This window comes from Numida meleagris, chromosome 6 (assembly GCF_002078875.1).
Source record: "Numida meleagris isolate 19003 breed g44 Domestic line chromosome 6, NumMel1.0, whole genome shotgun sequence".
NCBI classification, from domain to species: Eukaryota; Metazoa; Chordata; class Aves; order Galliformes; family Numididae; genus Numida; species Numida meleagris.
The window spans coordinates 7,147,782-7,169,637 of record NC_034414.1 but is presented as its reverse complement, the minus strand read 5'-3'; the positions used below and the strand labels follow the sequence as shown (position 1 = coordinate 7,169,637).

At 39.1% G+C, this 21,856-nt stretch overlaps 1 protein-coding gene and 1 long non-coding RNA gene across 3 annotated transcripts in view; one reads left to right on the top strand and one right to left on the bottom strand.

Annotated features, from left to right (window-relative positions):
• Window positions 1–20,074, top strand: part of LOC110400776 — a 142,974-nt gene extending 122,900 nt beyond the window's left edge. The window contains exons 4-5 of the long non-coding RNA XR_002440063.1: window positions 359–467; window positions 19,992–20,074. This is a non-coding gene — a long non-coding RNA (uncharacterized LOC110400776). The remainder of the gene's footprint in view (window positions 1–358; window positions 468–19,991) is intronic.
• Window positions 1–21,850, bottom strand: part of SYT9 (synaptotagmin 9) — a 67,322-nt gene extending 45,472 nt beyond the window's left edge. For both annotated transcript variants that reach the window (XM_021400955.1, XM_021400956.1), the window contains exon 1: window positions 21,624–21,850. In XM_021400955.1, the coding sequence (XP_021256630.1) occupies window positions 21,624–21,771 (148 nt within the window). In that variant the 5' untranslated portion in view covers window positions 21,772–21,850. The remainder of the gene's footprint in view (window positions 1–21,623) is intronic.

Sequence of the window (21,856 nt, the reverse complement as noted above, 5' to 3'; positions counted from 1 at the left end):
GACGTCTTCCTGGTAGTTGTAAGTTTATCCTACACAACCAGAATAAACTCTTTCTAATAGACAGCTGCAGAATAAAATGGAAACATGTTAAATTCCATCCTGGGTATCAGCTGAAGCTGTGTTCTTGCTTTTTTCCACACCTGAATGGGAAAAACATCTCTCCCTGAAACTAGTTCAGCTCATCCAATTTTCTTCAAGAAGAACCTGTTGCTTCAACTGACTGTTTTCTGGCTCCTTAAACAGTATAAATCCTGTGGGGATTTCACTGATAGTGACCACTTCAGACATTTTACTGATAATATAAAAAATAAAATAAAGTGCAGACTGTGATTATGCTTGTATTCTGTATTTGCTTCAGGTCTCGACTCAAGGAACCTCCTGACTCACCACTGTTGTGTCTGCGTTAGTCTATCAGTCTGCATGGGACACGCCTTAGCTGTGAGATGTGGATCAGCTGCTGAGATACAGTAAGGAACTGCTTTTTAGATGCTTACCAGTTGGGGTTTGTTACTGTCTGACTCATACTGAAGCTCAACTGTATAAAAGATGGGGAGACCATTAACAGCATAGAATGGTGCTTTAAGGTGACTTATTACATAAGAGATGAGATAAAAAGAGGACTACTTCAGCTCAGATAAAGTTCTGGTAGTGATTACTTCCCAGATGCTTCATTCTTATTGCTCCTTCTCACTTTCATTGGTAAATGAATCAGGACTGCATAGATGTTAGCCACCAGTGATTTATGAGAGCCCGTTTGACTCCACAGTGGTAGAGAAGGAGAGCACTAATGCTTGTCAGTCCCAGATGAAATGCAGTTTAAGACTTTTACTTTTTTTACTGTCCCTACTTCTTAACTGTTATCCTTTAGCATCCTGTACAGTGTCCCATTGTTCTCTTCACGCTGCCTGTGAGAAAGAGCTCAGATGGGTCTAAGCTGGTTGCTGTTCCACGGGCATGCATGTCCACTGCCCCTCCTGAACTCAGCATCCTCTCCCCCTGAAGAAACTGTTTGCAGTTACTGTGATTACTAGTTAATTTGCAGTTAGCATGAATTGAAAAAGAGATGTTTTGCTTTGTCAGTTTGATCCTTCTGAAGGCACCAGTGGCCCCACAGTTCTGGTTACTGCAGTTCTCTTACATTTCTGAAGCTTGATTAAACTCTGTAAGAATAGAACACACTGCTCTTTGAAAGCAGTGTGTGCAGAGAGCGAGAAAAATCTCACTGAAATGCCCCTGCTCCAGATCTTTGTCCTGAATTCCTAAACACATCAGAGCTTTGCCATAGTAAGCTTTCTGGAGGACAATTATATATTTTTGGCACTCAGTATCAAATATACTGGAGATAAACTTTAGTAACCAGGCTGCTAGGAAAAGAGCTCTTGATTTTTTTAAGAACCATGCTAAGCCACACAATATAGAAATAGACAGGACTGCTCCGTAATAGTATTTCTTTGTTCTGGAATCAGTGTAGTTAGAGAGCTTATTCACAGCAGGTCAGAATTAAGATGTTGTCTACTGCTACTCATACTAGATCTAGTGCTAGTGCTGTTGACTTGGGCCTTTTTTTCAAGGAGGAAGTTTATTAAGCGTTGGGCTGAATCAAATTTGCTCTGATACAAAAATCTCTACTTAAAAGCTAATTTTTGTTTTTGACGATGGATTCTTAGGCTAAGAAAGAAAACAGCTCACACATTAAACGTTGAGATGATCTTCTCATAAAACTTGTTTTATCCAATAATACCAAAACATGTTATTTAGGCACACTTCTGCAATCATCTTGTTGAGGAAAATATTTTTTGAAAATAATTTTTCCGTTTTCAGCTTAATGCTTCCTTCCTTGGTTTGTAATGAAATTAAAATCTTAAGCACCTACGAAAAATCTAAAAGTATGCAATATTCTTAAATTTCTTTATTAAGTAATAGTGGGAGCTCAAAAGATGCAAATGTCAGGAAAAATAAAATGAATTTGATAGTCATCCCAGTCAAAGTGAAACTATACCCTAAAAATCATATATCTCTGCCCCAAAAAGAAATCTTTAATCCTCCTACGAACAAGAATAGAGAAGAAAAAAAAGAGATTTTGACATTAACTAGAGAAAGGGGAATTATTTATATCATTTACTCAAGAAGAAATTTCTATATTCTGAGTTTTCTGGAAGAAAAAGTGGAAAATAATATAAATGAGACTAAAAACTGAAATAAGTTTGTAATTTCTGAACTTCTTGGCTGTCCTCTGAATGTACTCTGAATGCTCCCCTGAAGTCATCTGAGTACATTTTATGAAATGTCCCTTATTAGAAAAGACAGAATTAACCAAAATAAGTAATTGAATTTCTTTCTGCTTGTGGAATACACTCAGTTGTATTAAATGTCCTTGTGAATTAAAATTATTAAATGGGCAGTTTTTATGGAAAATTTCTTCAGACCTTAGACTATCTTAGGTGAAACATAAAATGCCAGCTTTCTGCCTTTAAATGGTGTTGCCATTGTTTAAGAAAATCAAAGAGTGCTCTTGAAATTTGCTAGAAAACATTAAAATTTTGCATGTCTTCTCTACAAGCGTTCGAACATACACAGTCAAAGCCATTGGGAGTAAATCTGAATCTGGTAAATGTTAATGGAATGTAAACAGACCAAAAATGTGTTTGAAGACCCTAATGGTTCTTTGAAGAATTGCTTGTAATGTTTTTTTTCAATCCACATTACCAAGTAGCTAGTAGAAGAAAGCTGTTAAATTATCATAATGATTAAACTGTTTATTACTAAGCAGCTTTTTCCATCCTTCCCTAAATATCCAAGTTTTTGAAATGTCTTTTTACAAATGGACAACAGAAACCAATATGCATCACAGTTGTTCAAGGTGAAATTGGGTGAATCAGTTAAAAAGTTAAAGATGGAATTGGGATCTTCTGATTTTTAGTCTATCAACTTCCCAGCTGCTTCTAGTAAAACAGCCTGCAACTAGGTAGAAAGAGATGCACGGAGTTTAATGAACGCGGCTTAGTGCAAAAGAGGGATTATGACCAGGAAGAGGGTGGTATGTCTTTTCCAAATAATCTAGTTATAAATGAGTTCAGTAATTGAGTTGTGAGGAAGCTGTTATCTCTGCAAATGCACCTGCCTTCTGTTAGACAGTAGGCGTATTGCCACTGCATGTAGAGCGCGACTGACAAAATGAACAGGTTTTGAAGAACAAAAGTGATACCGGCAGCTGAGAAGCTGTGCCGTGATACTCTGGAGCTCTGCAGACTAGAGGTGTAAATTCTTAAGTAGAAAACCAGAAGATACCCAGTAGATCCCAAGAAGCCTGAAATACAACACAAAGCAATTAGGATCAACATCTATAACGATATTAAAACAAACAAACAAAAAATCATAGATGTTGATAAATGTAGTAATGTTAGAAGATCCAAGCAGAAAATCTAAACACTATTCATCTACAATCCCATATTATTCCGATAGTACAGATTCATAGTAGATTCATACTCTACGTAATAAACCCTGTCTTCTTGGGGCACATATACGTATGTGGAACTGCTATTGAACTTAATTGCCTCTTAGAATTTTGTAGATTTCAATGCTGCTATGCTTAATTCTAGAGTAAAATCTGAAGTAATCTTTTATTATCAAAAGACCATTCTACGTAAGAACTTCAATCTGATAATTGAATGGAAAATATCAAAATAATTAACTAAAATAAAAGCAAGCTTCGAGATAAGCCAGAAATCCACCCATGGTATTTAGGCTTGTCTTTTCACTTGCAGCAGGTGAATAGTTTCTGTTTACATCCTGCATTGTGATATAAAATATTAGAAATATCTTCTATGTGCCTCTGATAGCAATATTTGTCTTATCCAGACTCTTGGAGAGATTTGTGACTTGTGCTCACACCGAAGAGAATCTAATGGATTTGCATTTTCATTAATTGAGTTTAGCTAGATTTGTATCTTTTCTCCTAAAATTATTTCCTCCAGAAGAATTAGAACAGCTACTGCCTTAAATATGAGGAACCAAATAGTATCCTCTGCATAATTAAATACAGCAGGAAAACTTCTACGATGAACTGTTCTTTGAACTACCCTTCTAGGAAATGAAGGGAGCAGGTGCTGTCAGTCTAAACTTCAAAATCAGACCAACATGCAAACCTCTGGTAGCATCAGGAGGCGGTGTAGCTCCCCATTCCTGGGAAGGAAAATTTTGCACACTCCTGACTTCTTTTGTCTGTAAGAAGGGCTTCATTTTTGCTATCCTAGATTGCTTCGTGGCAAAAGTCTTCCTTTTATTGAGGTTTCAAGACAGACCATGTTAATTCTGGAGCTTGGGCTATTGAAATAGAGAATGTTGCCAGGCTAAGCTGGTAGATGAATTCATGTATGCAGTTCAGTGCACACCACAGAATTCCATCTTTTGACCTTGAATATGCAGAGGAAATACATTCCTTTCAAGGACTGCTATACAGTTCCATATGCAGAAAACAATTACCCCTTCTTACAGATAGAATGAACAACTTGTTTCAGCATTCTTACCCCTGGTCTTCCTAAATAACATAGGATGTGCCCACATAAGCAATTTAGTATTCAAGTGGGGAGGGAGAAGGATTCTTTTTAGTGCAGATCTGCCTTATATCTATATCTGGAGTCTGGCGGCACTCACTTGAGTGAGATCCAACACTGAGAGGTGTCTTTGAAGTCGTTGGTCCTCCTGGTGGGACCAAGGCTACGGCCAGGCCCTTGCTACAGCCCTGGGGATGCAGGTTACTCCTGAAGCCCATGCTCTGATGTGTACCATGGTCTGGCAGCCAGCCCAAACTTCACAGCTGGTAATGGCATAGTGGGGACGCTCGGTCCTCTAACCACAGTGGTGCACAGCGTGTCAAACTCCTCACTTGGGGCCAAGCAAGCTGGTAACGTAGATTTATCTGTAGTATCTTTAAGTTACTCTCCCTGAAGCCAGTGAGATTTTCAATACGGGAGGACTATGAGTTTGAACATGAGCTGTGTTAAAATACTCCTAATTTTCCACTCTGAAAAAAAACAAACCACCTCACCACAAGATTGCCTTATTTTGAATTGTATTTTTCTAAGCAATTAACTCCCCACTTTTGAGATCCAAATAACAAAATAATAATGTATTGTACACTTTAGAATAAATACACTATAGCAATTACAGTTAATTGCATATGAGTTTCTCAGTGAGGCCTAGGATAAAACAGAGGTGACAAGCAATTTAGCAGACTGTACTTTCAGTGCCAAAATCAATTAAGACATTCCAAATCCTGTAAACATTATTAGTAATTAGTAAGCTGCTTGTTATTGTATGTCTTTGACTGATGTCCAGCATGTACTGCCTTGTGTTTAGCTACAGTGAATACTTACTGGCAATATTTTACAGAGACTGTATAGCACATGTTTAGAGAGAGAGAACAAAATATCTGTATGTATATATGCTGCTGCTGCTGCCAGGGGCTCAAGACTATTTAGGCCAGCCCCTGGTTGTCATTGACAGCATAAATACTTAATAATAATTAATTACTAGGCAATGCTGACCGAAACCAAATGAGGCTGAATATGAAACAGTGTTCATAGCATTGAGATTATTATTCGTTTTGGCTCACTATTAGATGATGTTAGTAGCAAGGGATTACAAATCCCTTCAGGGGTTATTCTGCAGTGAAACATCACCAGTTGCATAGCATCTTTCTTCTTCTGAAACATAATTTCAAATGTATTAGGTTCACTCAAGCAATAAATAAGAAAAAGAGTATAAATAACTACAGAGAGCAATAATAATCATGGTATACAGAATAGCTTTCTTAAAGACTAGTTCAATTACAGTCTTTCTCCAGTAGCCAGATGCCTTAATATACCCTCTGCGTTACATGCCAGTATCTCCAGGTGGGTGCACAGAAAGAAATGGGATATGGAGAAGGAACCATCAGTTTTGCAAGGTTCTCCTCTCAAAACCATGGCCCAGAGGAATCTGTACGTGTGGCAGAATGACTTCTCTCTGCACTCTCACAATTACATAGTGTGAAGAAGAAAATGCTGTTAGCAGCCCAGTGTCCCCCAAAATCATAATACCATAGCAGCGGGATATTTAAGAAAACTGTGTGGAACCACTAAGCTGCTGCTTCCACATCTTCTCTCTTCCCTCAAGCACTGATCTGCTGGATTGCTCTTAGATCTGGGGAGTTCCTTGGTTTTTGAAGAACTCCAAGAATTCCGTTCCTTCTAAATGGGAAAATTAAATGGATATAACAGACTAAACTGAACACAAATTTCTAGGCACTGTTTTTTCCATCTTCTTGTCTCTACATTTTTTGTCCTTGCCCAGAAAAACCCAACAACACAACTAGCAAATAGCTGTAAGAGTTTCTTCTCAGCTCTCCAGAGACAGTTACAACCCACTTGCCTTGCTATCTGCAATGCTGATGATAGGATTTGCTAAATTTTCACTACTTCAATTGAATGATATTAGGATAAATTTCTTGAACGCTTGGTCTTTATTTATTATTCAACATTCCTAAGTAAATTAGGTATCCACCAAGTTCAAATACTTACACTGGTCCCATACAGCCAAAAAAAAAAACAAAACCAAAATTTAACGAATATCACACTTCCTGTACCTTGATTCTATTATGAAAAAAAATGTACATAAAACTATGTTATATTAACATTATTTTAAGTTTCTTTACAATCAGGTTCTTGTATATATCCTTCCCTCTGCAAGTATCTGTGATCCCATTTCCTTTAAATTAGCAATATTCTCACCCCCGGGTAGACATTTATCCACCTATTTTTGCCCTACGAAGTTCACAAAGATGACCTTTCATACTGTAGATTTCTAACTTCTGCTAACAGTGCATGGCATTGAAGGGAAAAGTTGATAACGTTCTTATATTTTGAAGGAAGAATTTGTGAATTTCTTGTTATAGCATACTTTTATTATTCAAGTAAAACAAAAGGGAATAAATGAAATAAAGGAGATTAGATGATTCAAAATAGATCATTATAATACTAAGATCAAAGAATCACAGAATGATATGGGTTGGAAGGAACCTTCAAGATCATCTAATTCCAACTCCAGAAAAGTAATTTGGATAGAAGCAGTCATTTCTTATTTTATGGAAACACAAATCAGAAGGCTTAGATTTTCAAAAATACATGAAGGACTTACATAACAAATTCTCACTAAGTACCAGTTTCACTCACATATATTTCTTTGAAAATGTTGCTCTCAAAGATTATTTTGAGTTAAAATAGTGCAGGAGTAATGAGATCAGATTTAGTGCCTCTCTCTTAGGAGCTTTTGAAATCTGATTTACAGTAGAATTAAGTTGCACATCAAAATGCATAAAATCAGATGAAGGTAGGGAAAAGGAATAATTTTTCAATGACCAGAATGTGAAATTTAAGAAAAAAAAAAATCAATTGTAGGGGTGAGATTATTTTCACGTAAATAAAAACTTGACAAAAAGGAAGGAAAAAGAAAAAGGCAGCAGAAGAGAAAAGAACTGTACACTTCAAGGAACTGTCTGTTCCAAATTTCCAGACTGGTGGAGGTCTGGCTGTCAGCAGGCTGCTCAGTAGAGCTACAGAACTGTTAAGACAGTTGCTTCAGAGGACTTTCACATAAGGGATGGATGGTTCATTTTATGACATTCTTAAACATCAGGTGTACTACAGAAATTGATAAACGAATGCATATCTTTGATAGCAAGTAAGTGGAGACAGTAAAAAAATAACTATTTAATCCCCAACGCGTGCATAGTGGGTGGTAAATTAGAGAACGAGGACATGTAAAAAATGCCCCTCCCTCCAAGGAGCACACTTTGTATCGTGTATTTCAGCTACAATAATGTGAAAAGGATTACTATTATACTAATCCTTTCAGTTTCCCTTTCAAATGGTATCATGCTGAGATGTGCATTTGCAAACCTAACCAGGCCGGCAAAGTACATGTTTGAAAATGTATTGCTGAGAGGTAGAAAACTAGAAAATGCTGGGATATGCAAAAGATGTACGACAAGTTCCCCTGTCAGATCCACAGTCAGATGCAGGCTAGCGTCTAGGGTGGGATTTAGATCTGAAAACAGAAGATCAAACTCGCAAACAGTTATCGTGAATAAATTCCATACCTAAACAGTCAGATTAAGCCCACAACAGAAGCAGATATTTTGAAATCCTGTTTGTGCTTTTATTTATTCCCATTTGAATGTATATTCCATCATATCTCCACGTCTCAATTACTGCTTCCTCGCTGATAAGAGAGGCACATTTCTATTTGCTAACCTACACAGGAGGAAAATATATTCTGTTTATTATTTATAAGAGTGAAGTGCTGAGAGGCCCCATCAAAGCACAGGCTCTTGTCTGTTCACTGAAAATACACAGAGACACATTCAAGCACTTCCACCTAAGTCGGAGGGTCTAATGTTTTCTCTTGGCTGCTTTTTAGGCAGTTTTCTGCCTGGCGCTTTACTGAAATCACATTTGAGACATGCCCTGCTCTCTCTCCACTGATTACAAGCAGGGGATTAGCTGGAGTTTTAGCTGCGTGTCAGTACTGAAAAGGCAACTGGAAGGGCAGAGAAAAAAGCAGCACTGATAGATTTCTCAGAGATGAAACACCAAGTGACTGGCACAGCTCAGAAAAGAGCCATAGTCTTCAGTTCCCACCTAATAATCTATCCAGCCAGCTGAACTGTGTCTCTAAGCAACATCATTGGTTCAAAAAAGTTTGTGTTAATGTATTGTGGAATAATTAATTTGATTCACACAGTTTTACACCCAGACATCTCCTACACCCTTTTGTATGTTTGTGGTCCTCATTGCTGTGACTCTTCTTTCCATTATTTTGATCTGACCACAGCAGTATAATTCCAGTAATTAATTTGCCAAGTCAGGAAAATAACGGCTTTCCCCACCCCTCCAAAGATTAACTAATAGGTAAAACAATGAGCAACATTTGGGTTATTAAATTCGTTATTATTGATACACATCTCAGAAACACTTAAAAGCTTAGCATGTATTTACTGTAACTTTCTGGGAACAGACCTGCTTGAAACATTCCAAAAATGAGGGCCCTCCTTCTGCTTTGAAAGCTAGTGATCCAACAGCTCTGTACCTAACATCTTTTCTATTCCAATCTTGAGAAAATAAATCTTTATTTAGCGTCAGCATTTCCAGATTAACAACCCTGGCACATGCCATATTACTCACAATGAATCTGTGGATACAGGCACCAAGGTGATGTTTCTTTTTTGGCAGGTCTTTCACTGTACTTAATGCAACCACATTTCAGAATGCTGGGGCTGTGATAGAAAAGTAAAAATTGCTCCCCTTTTACAGCTTTGGATGCTTTCTGCTGTTGGAGTCTTGGAACTGTGTGTTTCGTGGATGCAGCTGGCTATTCTTGCTGCCATGCATTTCCCTGCACCCCTCTGCTGATTGGTTTATCACATCTAATTTGGTCATACATCCTTGAGATAGCATTTTAAGGCACTCATTTTACAGCTTTCTGCACAGTTTTGCTTACTGAGGAAATGAAAAGGGAATTCTAAACATACTAGGCCTCGATGCAGCACTGATAAAGGAAGAAAAGAAAATAGCAGAGGCTAGAGGGACCGCACAGCTTCTTTATAGCTCTGTCTCCTGTACAGCATACATCATACTGCTCACAGGGCTGGGGAAAGAGTGAGGAGAGTGGAGAGGAAAAAGCAAAGGGAAGAGAGAGGGCTGAACTCCTTTTTGTACGCTGATAATTTAAACCTTTGCAAAAATTTTCTCGTGAAGTCAGCAAGACCGTCCTGAGAGGAAATCCAGTGTGGGAGATGGTTAGGGATGCTGCCCAAGACAGAAGGCCTCAGTGAAATAAAAGGCAGTATGGTTTGTGCGTTTGAATTCCCCAATTCCGCTCCTCCCTGGCTCTCATGATTCTGAATGAAACATTAATACTGCTTCAGATACTTCTTCCCTCCAAGGCCAATCAGCTGCTCGGCAGGGCGTGAAGCGGTTGTTCATCTGAGCAGCTAACGAGGAAGTGGAAGGACAGAGCTAATTCTCAGGCTTTTCCAGCACTGCTGAAGCTCGCATTTGCCTTGACACATGGGGAATGACCTGAAGAGCCTCTCCCCACTTTGGAATAAGAGAAGTGGTACTGTATTAATTCTGAGTAAACAAGCCTGACTTGTCAGAAGAGATAATTATTCACTGTACAACCACAAACATAGTTTTGAGATTGGAGTAGACACCTCGTCCCGCTTAGTACCATGGCAACAACTGCCACTGGAAATCTTCCTCTTAAGAGGGGTACAGAAAAAGGATGTATAGCAAGCAAACCATTGAAAATGTTAAACCCCAGACTCCTGTTTTAACAGTATTTCTGTTCCTTCTTCTCACGGTGCACAGAGCCTTCAGAATAAGAAGTAAATCCTGAGATTGTATTTTAGATGTTGCTGAAGGTAACAAATTACTTTTCTTCCCTATTTGGAAAGGAAAAAAAAAAAGTTGAGGTGGCTGAAGCTGTTTCTCGTTCTGTTGCTTTTAAGGTCTGTACTGGTTTCTAGCACCCAAGAAAAATAGGAAAGAAAGAAAAATGCATCAAAAGAAGAAAGTGCAATTTTTGTTCATAATGCTGGTTCTCACTTGTAAGGCTGAACCACAGAAGGACAGATACAGTAATTACTGTCAAGTCAGTCTGGCAAAGATATACCTTTGCACTGCTATTTTGGGCACTGCTTTAACTATTTTGTCATCACTAGCTCATAGGAGCAGTAGGAAAGAAATCAGCCTGACTAGTCAAACCACTCATCATAACATAACAACAACAGAACAAGAGACAGGTAGAGAATGAGGAAGGTAGGCATGAACGAGACAGGAACTTGAGAATGAGAGCATAGATAAAAATGTTACACCTTCTATATCTAACAGAAGCTGGCAGGAACAACGATGCTGCTATACAGGAAGGAGCTTAAGTGACAGTTTTTCCTTGTTAGGTGAAGTCATGGTGATGATGTTTTCTCTTTCTTGACTAACCGCATCCCTAGTGTCCGGGTCAAATAATGCTTTCTCAGGCAGGCTTGCCAACCTATGAATTCCTTTAAAAAGGCAAATTCTACTGTAATAAAAAGTAGAAATGAAACTTCTTACAACAGAGGAATAACGAAGTCTATCCACAACTTTTCCTGTCTGCTATGACCCTGTAGGCAGGACTTCAAAGTCTCAGGCTTCAATTCAATTAACTTTATTGCCAAGTGACAGCAAATCTGCTCAGAGCTCTTTGGCCCCTTAGGAACGTTAGTGATGTCCGGCTCTTCTGAGGCTGGTTGCCACCTCTGCTCCTCACATCCATCTCCAGAGCTGCACAAGAGACAAACTTCCTGCTCAGGTTTGCTACACTGTGGGGTTTCTGGACTTCTTCCCAGCGAGGAGTCCCTTTTACCTCTTCTTCTTTGTGGGACAGCTAGAAACTCAGAACAAACAAATCAAAGAAAAATAAAGCTCAACACCGCACCTTTTGGTTTACCAGCTAAACCTAATCTCTGTTCTCCCATGTTCCAGTCCCATACTTTTCTTCATTAAGCCTGATCATCTCTCTGTCCTTGACTTAGATAGGAATAATGTTTAGTTCGAGTCATTCCATCCATCACTATCATTTATCGCTTAAAAGAAAAAAGGAAGATTAAGTAAGTTGGACTTTTGTTACCATGGGTGCCTTAGGGGCACATGTAGAAAGAGGAGTTACTCCTGACGGCACAATCTGCTCCAGAACAGTGGACCATCATAGAATTAAACAAATTTGGAGCAATTAGTTTAGATTTGTCTTTTATATAATCCCAAGCAAACTGGTGAAGTTTGAAAAAAATAGCACTGTTAAGAGGAGAATTTTCTCTTCAAAGCTTGCCGTTTTTTTAAGCAATATCAGATCTCTTTTGTGTTTAGTTGCTAGTCGAACTAAAAGCTCTTTCCAGCAGGTAAGAACTGTCATAATGCCATTGCTACATATCCTACATCAGCTCTACTACAGGGAATAGAATAGCACTCAGCAAGAACCAACTCAATACCTGTTTTATTTCCCTGTAGCCAGACTCATGAAACATTGTGCTCCTTTACGCTGAGAGACCTTAACATAATAAATACTTGAGATCAGCCTATTTATGGTAAGCTTCCCACAAAAGATAAAGTGACTGGTCATTAATTTTATCCATTAATCTTCTCTAGGGAAAAAAAAATAAAGAAGCTTCTCTTTTGAATGAGTAAAGCATATGCTGCAAATGGAAACAGAAGATTATAAAACTTGGTCTCATTGATAATTTTCTAATTAGCATTGCACATTGTTTTGTGTATATTATATTGGGATAATTCTACTGAATTACAATTTGTAATTATTTACAAAATTTGATAGATGTGAGCAATACCTCCTATCTTAGTCTATGTTAATACAATCATTAACTATATAGGCATGAACCTCTTGCAAATTACAAAGTAGGTGTAAAGTTTTAAAAGAGAACTCCAAAAAGTACTTTGTATGACTTTGGCTAGATAGCTTATGAGATAATGTGTGTGTGAAATGGGTCGAATACTGTGCATAGTTCAATTAAATAGCAACACAATTGCATTCTCAAATCACGCTAAATTTGGGGAGAAAACAAGATATTTATGAGGTCAAGGAATAAAACATAGATGAATTAAAATCAGATTTTCCTGAAAGACTATATGCTCTTGGACTCCTCCATTGTTCATCTCTAGTAGGCACGCACAAGCTGTGTATTTGCTTAAGACATATCTATATGTATGCCAGTTTCTACTGAATACAATTTATTTTTTAATTCCAAATAACCACAGGAAGTATAAAAGAGAAAATTCAGCAGTGTGTCTGCCAAAGGAAGCCAGACTGATTTGACTTGGCTAATGAATGTTGAAAATCCAAAAAATGCAGCTAAACATATTGAACAACATAAAATACACAAGATTCAGTGTGATTACGATAATGTACCAAATGTGCAAGCCACCAGCTGTTGTGTATAACATTTTCTTTGTGTCACGGAATTTTTTGTACTTTCCAGATAAACGGATCAAGTACTCGCTACTTAACAGTACTACAAAACATGCAAAAAAGATTTCTCTTGTAAGATGATGATCTTTGGGAATTGAAGACCGTAAAAGTTGCCACTGACAGCTTTTTTTTTTTATATATACAAGAAATCCTTTAATCTGTAATTAATTATTCTAAATTCTTATCACTTGAACTAAAATTTTGTTAATGGTGTAAGAGGGACGTAAAGCTTTAGACCAAAATAATCACTTTGTATATCTCTAGTCCAAATAAAGCCATAAAAGATCTTAGATTAATGACAAAATATAGGAAAAAAATGCACACTACAGTGTGTTCTTAAGTACAGCTTTGCTGTAAACCACCAAGAATCTTTATTTTCAATGGGGGAGGTACTAAAACCTAAGAATGTGTTTACTAACATAAATGGAAACTGAAGAATGAATTGCAAAAATGTGATGGGCCCATACAAAATAAGGGAAAAGCCAGCAATTACAGCTTTCAGTTACAAGCCTGTTTTTACTTCTTATTAAATATGTCATTGTGACCATATTGCTTGATGATCTGCAGCATTCACCTGCCTGGGGAACTCTTCTTCCCAGACCACGGCAGAGAAAGGGATTGAGGAGAAACAAAGAACTGTAGCAGCTTCTTTCTGCCCCTGCCTCTCTCGTAGGTGAAGAGATAACAGGGAATGCTTTGGCTCCGAGCCTTTCTGCTAAGCTGACCTGTAAGCACTGCAGAATGCTCTATCTTACTTCTTACTGAAGGAAGTGGTAGGGAACACCTTTTTTCTGATTCAGTTTAACCTGAAAATAGCACTTGAGCTGTCACTGAACAGCACCACTACGAACCTCCTAAGACAAAGTTACTACCAAGTACTGAATACTAAATGCCAGATCTATACTCACCCAGTTCGAAACACCATTTAGATCTGTGCCCTGAATGGTTCAAAGCAACTGGAAAAATAGAAGGTCTTCCCAAAGGAAGATTTTACACTATCTAGAAAATAAAACCGGCAAACGTTTCTTGTGTTCCTTTTTCCCAGCACGAAAGCAATTTGAGAAAACAGTGCTTAATTCCCAGGCAATCCTCTAGGTCTACGCTGCCAACATAGCTGCCTATATACAGTGTCCTGACAGACCACTGGGACACAGAGGAATCATGGAATAGAATTCCAATGGGAATAATATTAGGAAATGTACTACGCAGTGGCAAAAATGCACTTGTAGTCTTGTGTATCATATAACTGACTCTGGAATCTGTTGATCAGCAGTGATCAAGTCTGTGGTACAGATAGAGGATTCCAAGAAGTTTAGGTCTTGATTATGTCATGCAATCAGATAACTGAAGCAGAGCCTACTATTGCTCTACCAAAGGAAAAAATGCAGTTCAACCTCTACTTGTTACACACCAAAGATGCTATACTGCTCTACAGCCTCAAGACTCAATTTAACTGGATCTGCTGTTCACAGAAATGCTTGTTATGACAGCAGTTATTTCAAAGTTACATTTCTAGGTCTCTGAATTGTCAACGTAATTAAACTCTCACAAATTAGTTTGGAAAGGAATTTTCCAGAAGCTATTGGGGTGAGGGTTATTATGTGGTAGAGCTCTTGGACCTGGATCACACAAAAAAAAGCAATGCAGAACTCCAGCAGTTCAGAATAACGGCATTCTTGTGGCACGTGTTCATGTTTTTGATTAATTAATGACCCATAAATCCACTACAGTTACACCTCTACTTAGATCAGAGTTCTTTGTCTCCAAACGTAAATTGTTGCCTGCAAAAATTAAGCTTTCAGATGTTTCTTAGGAAACTGCAATTAGCAAATTCTACCCATTCCCCCCTGCTATCTAAGAGAAACATGCAAAACCTATTGTAATAAGAGTTATGACAAATGCAGTGATGAAGTTTTAGTGGTGAGAACAGGTATATGTGCAAAGGCTAAACTTAGCCTCCATTTTTCATCAGCAAAACTGGCATTTAAGAGGGGAATTCAGGTATAAGACAGCCTGTGTGCTATTTAACCATCCTCCTTTTTAAACAGTTGTTGTTTTTGTCGTTACTCTCTAACCTCTTTTCAATTATATATATTTTTGTTACAATTCAAAATACTGGTTTTCTTTAACATTCACTGCACGTTTGAAGGAGACTTAAACTGTGAGATGACTGTAGAGATAACTGGCTTCTGAGTTAATTGGTGTGTTATTCTAACTCTTAGGATGACAAGAAAAATGTGATTGCAACGACTTCAGCAAATAAATACTCTTGATATAAATACATATAAAGTGAATTTAGTATATAAGTAAACATTCTTTAAAAATATATACAAAAGAGCGTAGTTGACATCAGTCTAACACAAGCATAACACAATGTTTCTGCCATAGTTTTGGTGTGTAAGTGCATACTGTAAACAGCATAAGTTGGATATAATTCCTATGTAAGTGAGAAGTAAAAACAAAATGGCAGTGGAAGCCCTAGAAACCTCTTGCTTTCCACACCTATTTTGGATATAGATGGAGAGGTCAAGAAGGGCTAGAAAGCCACCTTTCTCCTTTCTCTCATACAGCTCCTTCCCAAAACAACCCAAGAGCAGCCACAAGAGAGCAATGGCACAAATATTTATCAAAGTACTAGGGAACACCTCAACAGATCTCCATTCTTAAGTTAAGAGAGAAGGGACAGTTTGAAGTAGCTTTGCGCCATTAAAAAATGTAAAATGGCTTTGGTAGTAAAAGCATCTTTCATATTTGAATAGTATATAACACTACACTCCAACCTCATCAAAGCTCACGATCATACTTTATAATGTGAGTGATCTTTATAATTTTCCTGTTTCTTGAGTGTAAAATTTAAGTGAAACATCTACGCACCTCTAGGTTATCTGAAGAAATAACAAAACTCTTTCTATCTCTAAGTAATTATATTAAAGTAACACCTTTATCTTGAAATGTAATTTATATGGTTTTTGTTTTTACTCATGTTCTCCATACTTTTTTTTTAAATTATTTTGCAGTGAAACAATTAAAACTATCAGGCCATTAGTAAGCATGCAGTTCCTTTTCTCTCAGCATAAACTTTGCTCTTTTCTACACTTTGTTTCAAATTTCAGTCACCTGTTTCAAACAAATTTTCCAGGAAACCCAGATACTAAGCTTTTCCAGTAGCATAGGAAAATCTTTGAGTGCATATTTCTTTACATGGAATTCAGCTAGCAGAGCATCTCTGAATATAAGCAACAGGAAGGAGTTATGTTTACCTACTGCAAAGTTGTTTTTGACCTTTCAGAAAAAAAAAAAGAATTGAAATTTTCGGTTTAAAGTTCATAAATGCATAGCGTTTATTTTTTTTTTTAGATCTTGAAACTGTACTTAGGTTCTTGAAATTCAAAGAACTTGGACCTCATACTTCATTGTTCATTTGACATTGTCAGTGAATGTTTTGTACTTGTTCTCTGTCTTGTCAAGAGCTTTCCACTGACAGAGCATATAGAATACGATCAATTTTGAATGGCAGCATTTTATATTCATTTTGCGGGATGAAAATAAGATAAAAAATACAGAAAACAATGGCTCATAATGAGTAAGATCAAAAACATACTGGAAGGTTTACTCGTGACTTTACAACTCTGTAAATGCTTTTTGCATTTATCTACATAAATCTAGATGTATTTATTATCTTGATGCAGCTTTTTATGTTCCTGAAATATAATTACATATAAAGAATCTTGCTTTATTTGGTGAAGTACACGTCGTGTTTGAGATAGGCTGAAGAGCAGAAATACGTGAAGGACCAGCTTCCAGTGGAGGGATCAGTCCCCTAGAATGATACTCTCTACAAATAAACTTTGATTCTCACATTCCCCTGGAAAGCTAGGAGGCCACAGTTCATCCTGTTAGGCCCTTTTGTTTCTTTGCACTGTTGTCTTTCCTGAAGTTGAAAATATTAATCACTACATTATTTGTAAAAGTATAAGATCCTTAAATTCTACTGCAAGAACATAACTGTGCATCCTCATAAATTGCACCTTCAACATCCATCAATTTCAGTGCTCACATTTTAGTTTCTTGTCAACTATCTTTAAGTCAACTACCGAATTCTGACTTTCGACTCTGTACAATACTGACCTCTGACTTATGACCTGTAGCATACATTATGCCTAATTATGCCATCTTTATATTCACAATATTCACCATTTTTTTCTGTTTCAGCATCTATTAGTCAACTTTTAAGTAGTAAAGATAGGAAAACTTTTAAGATAGGAAAATTTACCAAAAAAATCACCTACGCAGAAGAAAAGCAACAACAAAGCTTTAAGGTTGATTTCTGAAGAATTTTTCAACACTGATGCAGTCAAATTAATGGGAATGGAATGCTAATTCATACTTATGCAGCTGACTAATGTTGGTAGACCAAGAGCAGAACGCTAGCTCAAACCACCAAAAAAGGTTCACTTTCTCCCTCTCTAACCTATCCTATTCTGCCATCTCTAACCTATCCTAAACTGAAGCAATGTATCTCTTCTTCTTGATTTTTTTTTTTCCAAAGCATCCACCTTTTTAAAAGTCTGGTTGTGTACAAAAATATGTATGACCTTTTTGGCAGTTTTGATTCATGCTGCACCAAGTTTTTCAGTTAAGAAGTTGCAAGGTAAATCTATTACAGAATCAGTCCATAAAGAGGTGCAATTTTGGGGGTCTTAACTTCTATTTTAATAATTGCTGATGTCTCCATTCAGATTGCCTGCCTTCCTGTTTTTCTTACACATTGATATAATTCCTTCAGTCAAGCAACTTCTATTCCAAAGGTTTCTCCATTCTTTCAGCAACCTGGTCTAGCGGGAGATGTCCCTGCCTGTAGCAGGGAGGTTGGAACTAGATGATGTTAAAGGTCCCTTCCACCCTAAACCATACTATGATTCTTCATCTGCAACAATTGTTATTGGCTTTACTTGGTGTCATGAGGTGATCTTGAGGGACTGTTTTCAAATGTTCATATGACAAATGAGGTTTTCATTTGAATATTTATATGAAGTCCATACGAATTCTCATTTATGATTATATTACATATTTGGTATGCTGAGAATTTTTACAGCAATTCATCCTCATAAAACACCTCTATGCTACGTAAATATTATCAACATTTTACAAATAGAGAATGGAGGAATGAAAAAGACAAAGACGGGGCTTATTAAGGAATCCAAATGCTTAAGGATGCCTTCTGGGATTTTCAAGAGTGGTCTGACATATAATTCCTATTGAACTAATTGAAGATTTTTTACTAAATGCCTAATTTGCATTTTTAGTTTTCTGAAAACCTTTAAAATCTGACTCACCCATGTCACCCTTCAAATCCAGCAGACCAGCGCATTAAATCTAGAACTCATTTGCCCTTAAACTTATGTTCTGAGCGGTGTAGTGCTTCCCAAAATAGAGCAAATTATCTGAAAAATGAAGATGCTGTGCCTGTCACAGGCACCCAGTCCCTGGCCTGCCCTCTCTCTGCTGCACCCCACTCCAAGCCACACACAGTACTGGGATGGTGGCAGGCCACAGACACAACTGCACAGGCATGAAGTATGAAATGAGGGGATTGTGCTGCTCAGGGCTGTGATGGAGGGACTGAGAGACCAGGTTTGCTGCCAGACCCTCATGTTGGGCTCGCCATCCCCATAGTTCAATTTGGCTTTGATTTTTCCAGTACCTCCTGCAGCTGTCCAGCCCTGCTGCTACCCACATGATACAGCCAACTACATTAATGGCTCAAACCGAGTGTGGTCCTGCACATCAGCTGTATCCTTCATGTGGCTGGGGTAGGCAAGTAGTTGCTTTATTAGAGAAAAACATACACAAGCAAGGGGAAATGCTTTAATTCCTGCACAAAAGCTAATTATGTATGTTCTCTAGCTGCACTTTTCTCAAATCAAACAATGTCGTACACATAGGATAAGAGGTAATGGCCTCAAGATGTGCTAGAGGATGTTCAGGATGGATATTAGGAAAAACTTCTTCTCCGAAAGAGTGGTGAGGCATTGGGATGGGCTGCCCAGGGAGGCGATGGAGTCACCATCCCTGAAGTTGTTCAAGGGCCATGGAGATGTGGCACTGATAGACACGGTTTAGTGGAAGGGCATGGTGGGGATGGGTCAGGGTGGGATCTTAGAGGTCTTTTCCAACCGTTACGATTCTATGATAATAGGACATCTTCAGACAGGTCTGTTGTCTGGCCAAACAAGAGATTGCTAAATTTGTCTAACGCACATCGCCTTCACACAGCAAAGAAACGTAGGTTATAAAAATTACAGCTTCATCTTTGGCATATTCTGCTACAAAGACACTCTCTTTCAGCACAGGCATTCTTCTCTCTGTTTAGGCCCCCAGTTGCTGGAGAGTGGCTGGATCTGCTATCAGGGCTTTTTCACCATTATTAAGTCAACAAAATTCACGACGTAAATCAAGCCGGTATACTATCCTTTGAATGCAAATCATATTATACATTTTTGGAAGTCAAGTAGACTGTCTTCTTACCATCACATCCAAGGACTGGCTAAACAAACCTCATGGGCAGCCGCTTTAGTGGGACACCATATATATTTTAACCGAAGAAATGTGAGGTAGGGTAAATTAGTATATTCCTGTCGTAATACTGCTACTCTACAGAAGTGGTTTCTGAGTCAGGGCTCATGGGTAATGCGTTGCCTGCTAGACCCTCTGAGACTGCCTGCAGCTGCAGAAAATAAAAATGTTAAAACTGAGGCCAATAGGAAGATGCTGCCTGCAGCATAATTGCTTGCTGTTGTTGCGCATCGGCTGGCGAAGGTTAGGGAGCACTGCTCTGTGTAACTGAGCAGGTTTGCAACAATATCAGAAGTCTGTTGTGTAATAATGCCTTAAGCAAACCAGGCAGAAATAAATTCAATTTTTTTTATCTTTAGGTAGAGGTGGTGAATTTTTACAGAGCACACTATGTTTGAAGAATGCTTCCAGATCGATGCCAGGTACTCTCTGCCTAAGGACAAAAAAAAGGTACTTTTTAAAGAAATCTGGAAAGCTGTTATTCAAGTTAGATGAGGCTGAAGTCTTCCTATGCATTTCAAGTAATTTAGTATTCAAAGTGAGCACTGATTCAAGTAGACATTTTAGGAATCATCACTTGATATATAAATACGTGATTGATCCCTTGGTAAATGAAAATTACAGAAAATCACAGGTGTCTGTCACCAAAATTACTGCTTATGTGAACAAAGAAATTAAATTGGACTATAAGAACAAAACAGATTTGTCTAATTTTAAAGAATCCTTATCCAACATTGCATGAATTACTTTAATTTGGATATTTTTTAGAAAGAGAGGAGCCAGAACAGCTGCAAATAACACTGGATACAAGCAAACTTGTATCCAGCATTTGCTTGTATCCCCTTATTCATTTATCATGATAGAAGAGCTTCCCTTCCTCCCTCTCCGAATATTTTTGTATTTTTCCTGGTTTCCTCCAGACCTTTTGGCATATCCAAACATTTGTCAGTAAGCTGCACTTTGATTCCTACTTCAGACTTCACAATGACAGAAAATGTTTAATAAGACAGTGAAATTAGACTGCCCTATGCTAAATGAGCTAACGTATGTCAGAGAATATTAAGGAAATTAATGTTGGGCTGTGATGATAGCTGATCTAGCACCAAGGCTTCTCAGTACTACGAACGTTTACCAACTTCTTTTTTAACTCTTTAAATTTCTCCTCATACTGAGCAAACTCCACTTGATGATGTAAACATAAATATAATAGGTTCCTACTTCAAACCGTACTTTGCCTTTCCCTTATGACCAGAGATGTACAGAACATCATTAATCTTTCAGCATTTCTGAGCAGCTGGAGCTCAGCTTCCTCATTAAGAAGCTTCCTTAAGTGAAAGTTTTAAAATCGGTGCTATTGCCAAGATACGAAAAGGCAACCATAATCCAGAAACACACATACACAAACACTCAGTTTGCATCTTGTCAGACCTACAACCCCCACACCTGCTACAGTCACGCAAGAAACAGCCGGTTCGCCTTGTGAAAACGCAGAGCTGGAAAGTTAGCTTATATTCGGTCGTACGTATGCTGCACCGCAAACCTATGGCTTTACAATTAAGGCCACGGGAGCACAGACGGAGCCCCGTAACCCCGCGGCACGGCGGCGAGGCACCGGCCGCGCCGGACAAGGACGCTCCGAGCCGGGCCAGCCGCCGAGGCCGCGGGCCAGCCGCCGCCTGCCGGGCAGGAAAGTTGCCCGCGACCCTGCCCGCAGCTCTTAGGCAGCCGGCGCCGAGCTGCACCGGGGACACTTGCGAGGCGAGCGGGGTCATCCGCGAACAGGGGGCTCCGCCCGCCTGCGGGGAGCGCCGGGGGAGCGCCCAGGGCCGGGGCTGCGGGGAGTGCCCGCTCCCGCCGCCGGTAGCCCCGCGGGGCCGGCAGGCCTCGCTCCGCCGCTCCCGGCCTCTGCCTGGGGAGCTCGCCCTCCGCCCGCAGCCGGGGACTGCGCCGGCCGCCGCGCCCAGCCCGCCGAGCCGCGCCGCCGGCCGTACCTGAGTCGGTGAGGCGGGGCCGGGCTCTGTCCCGCAGGTAGTAGATGAAATCCCGGCAATTCTCGTTCTCCACCGCCCCGACGGAGCACAGCTCGGCCAGCAGCTGTAGCGCTTTCTGGCAGATCTCGTCCTCCCTGTCGCCGGGCATCGCCCCCCAAGCATCCTCGGGCGCGAAGCGGAGCTGTGCGGTCAGGCTCCGCGCCGCTGCCCGCCGCCCGCCAGCAGCCCCCCGC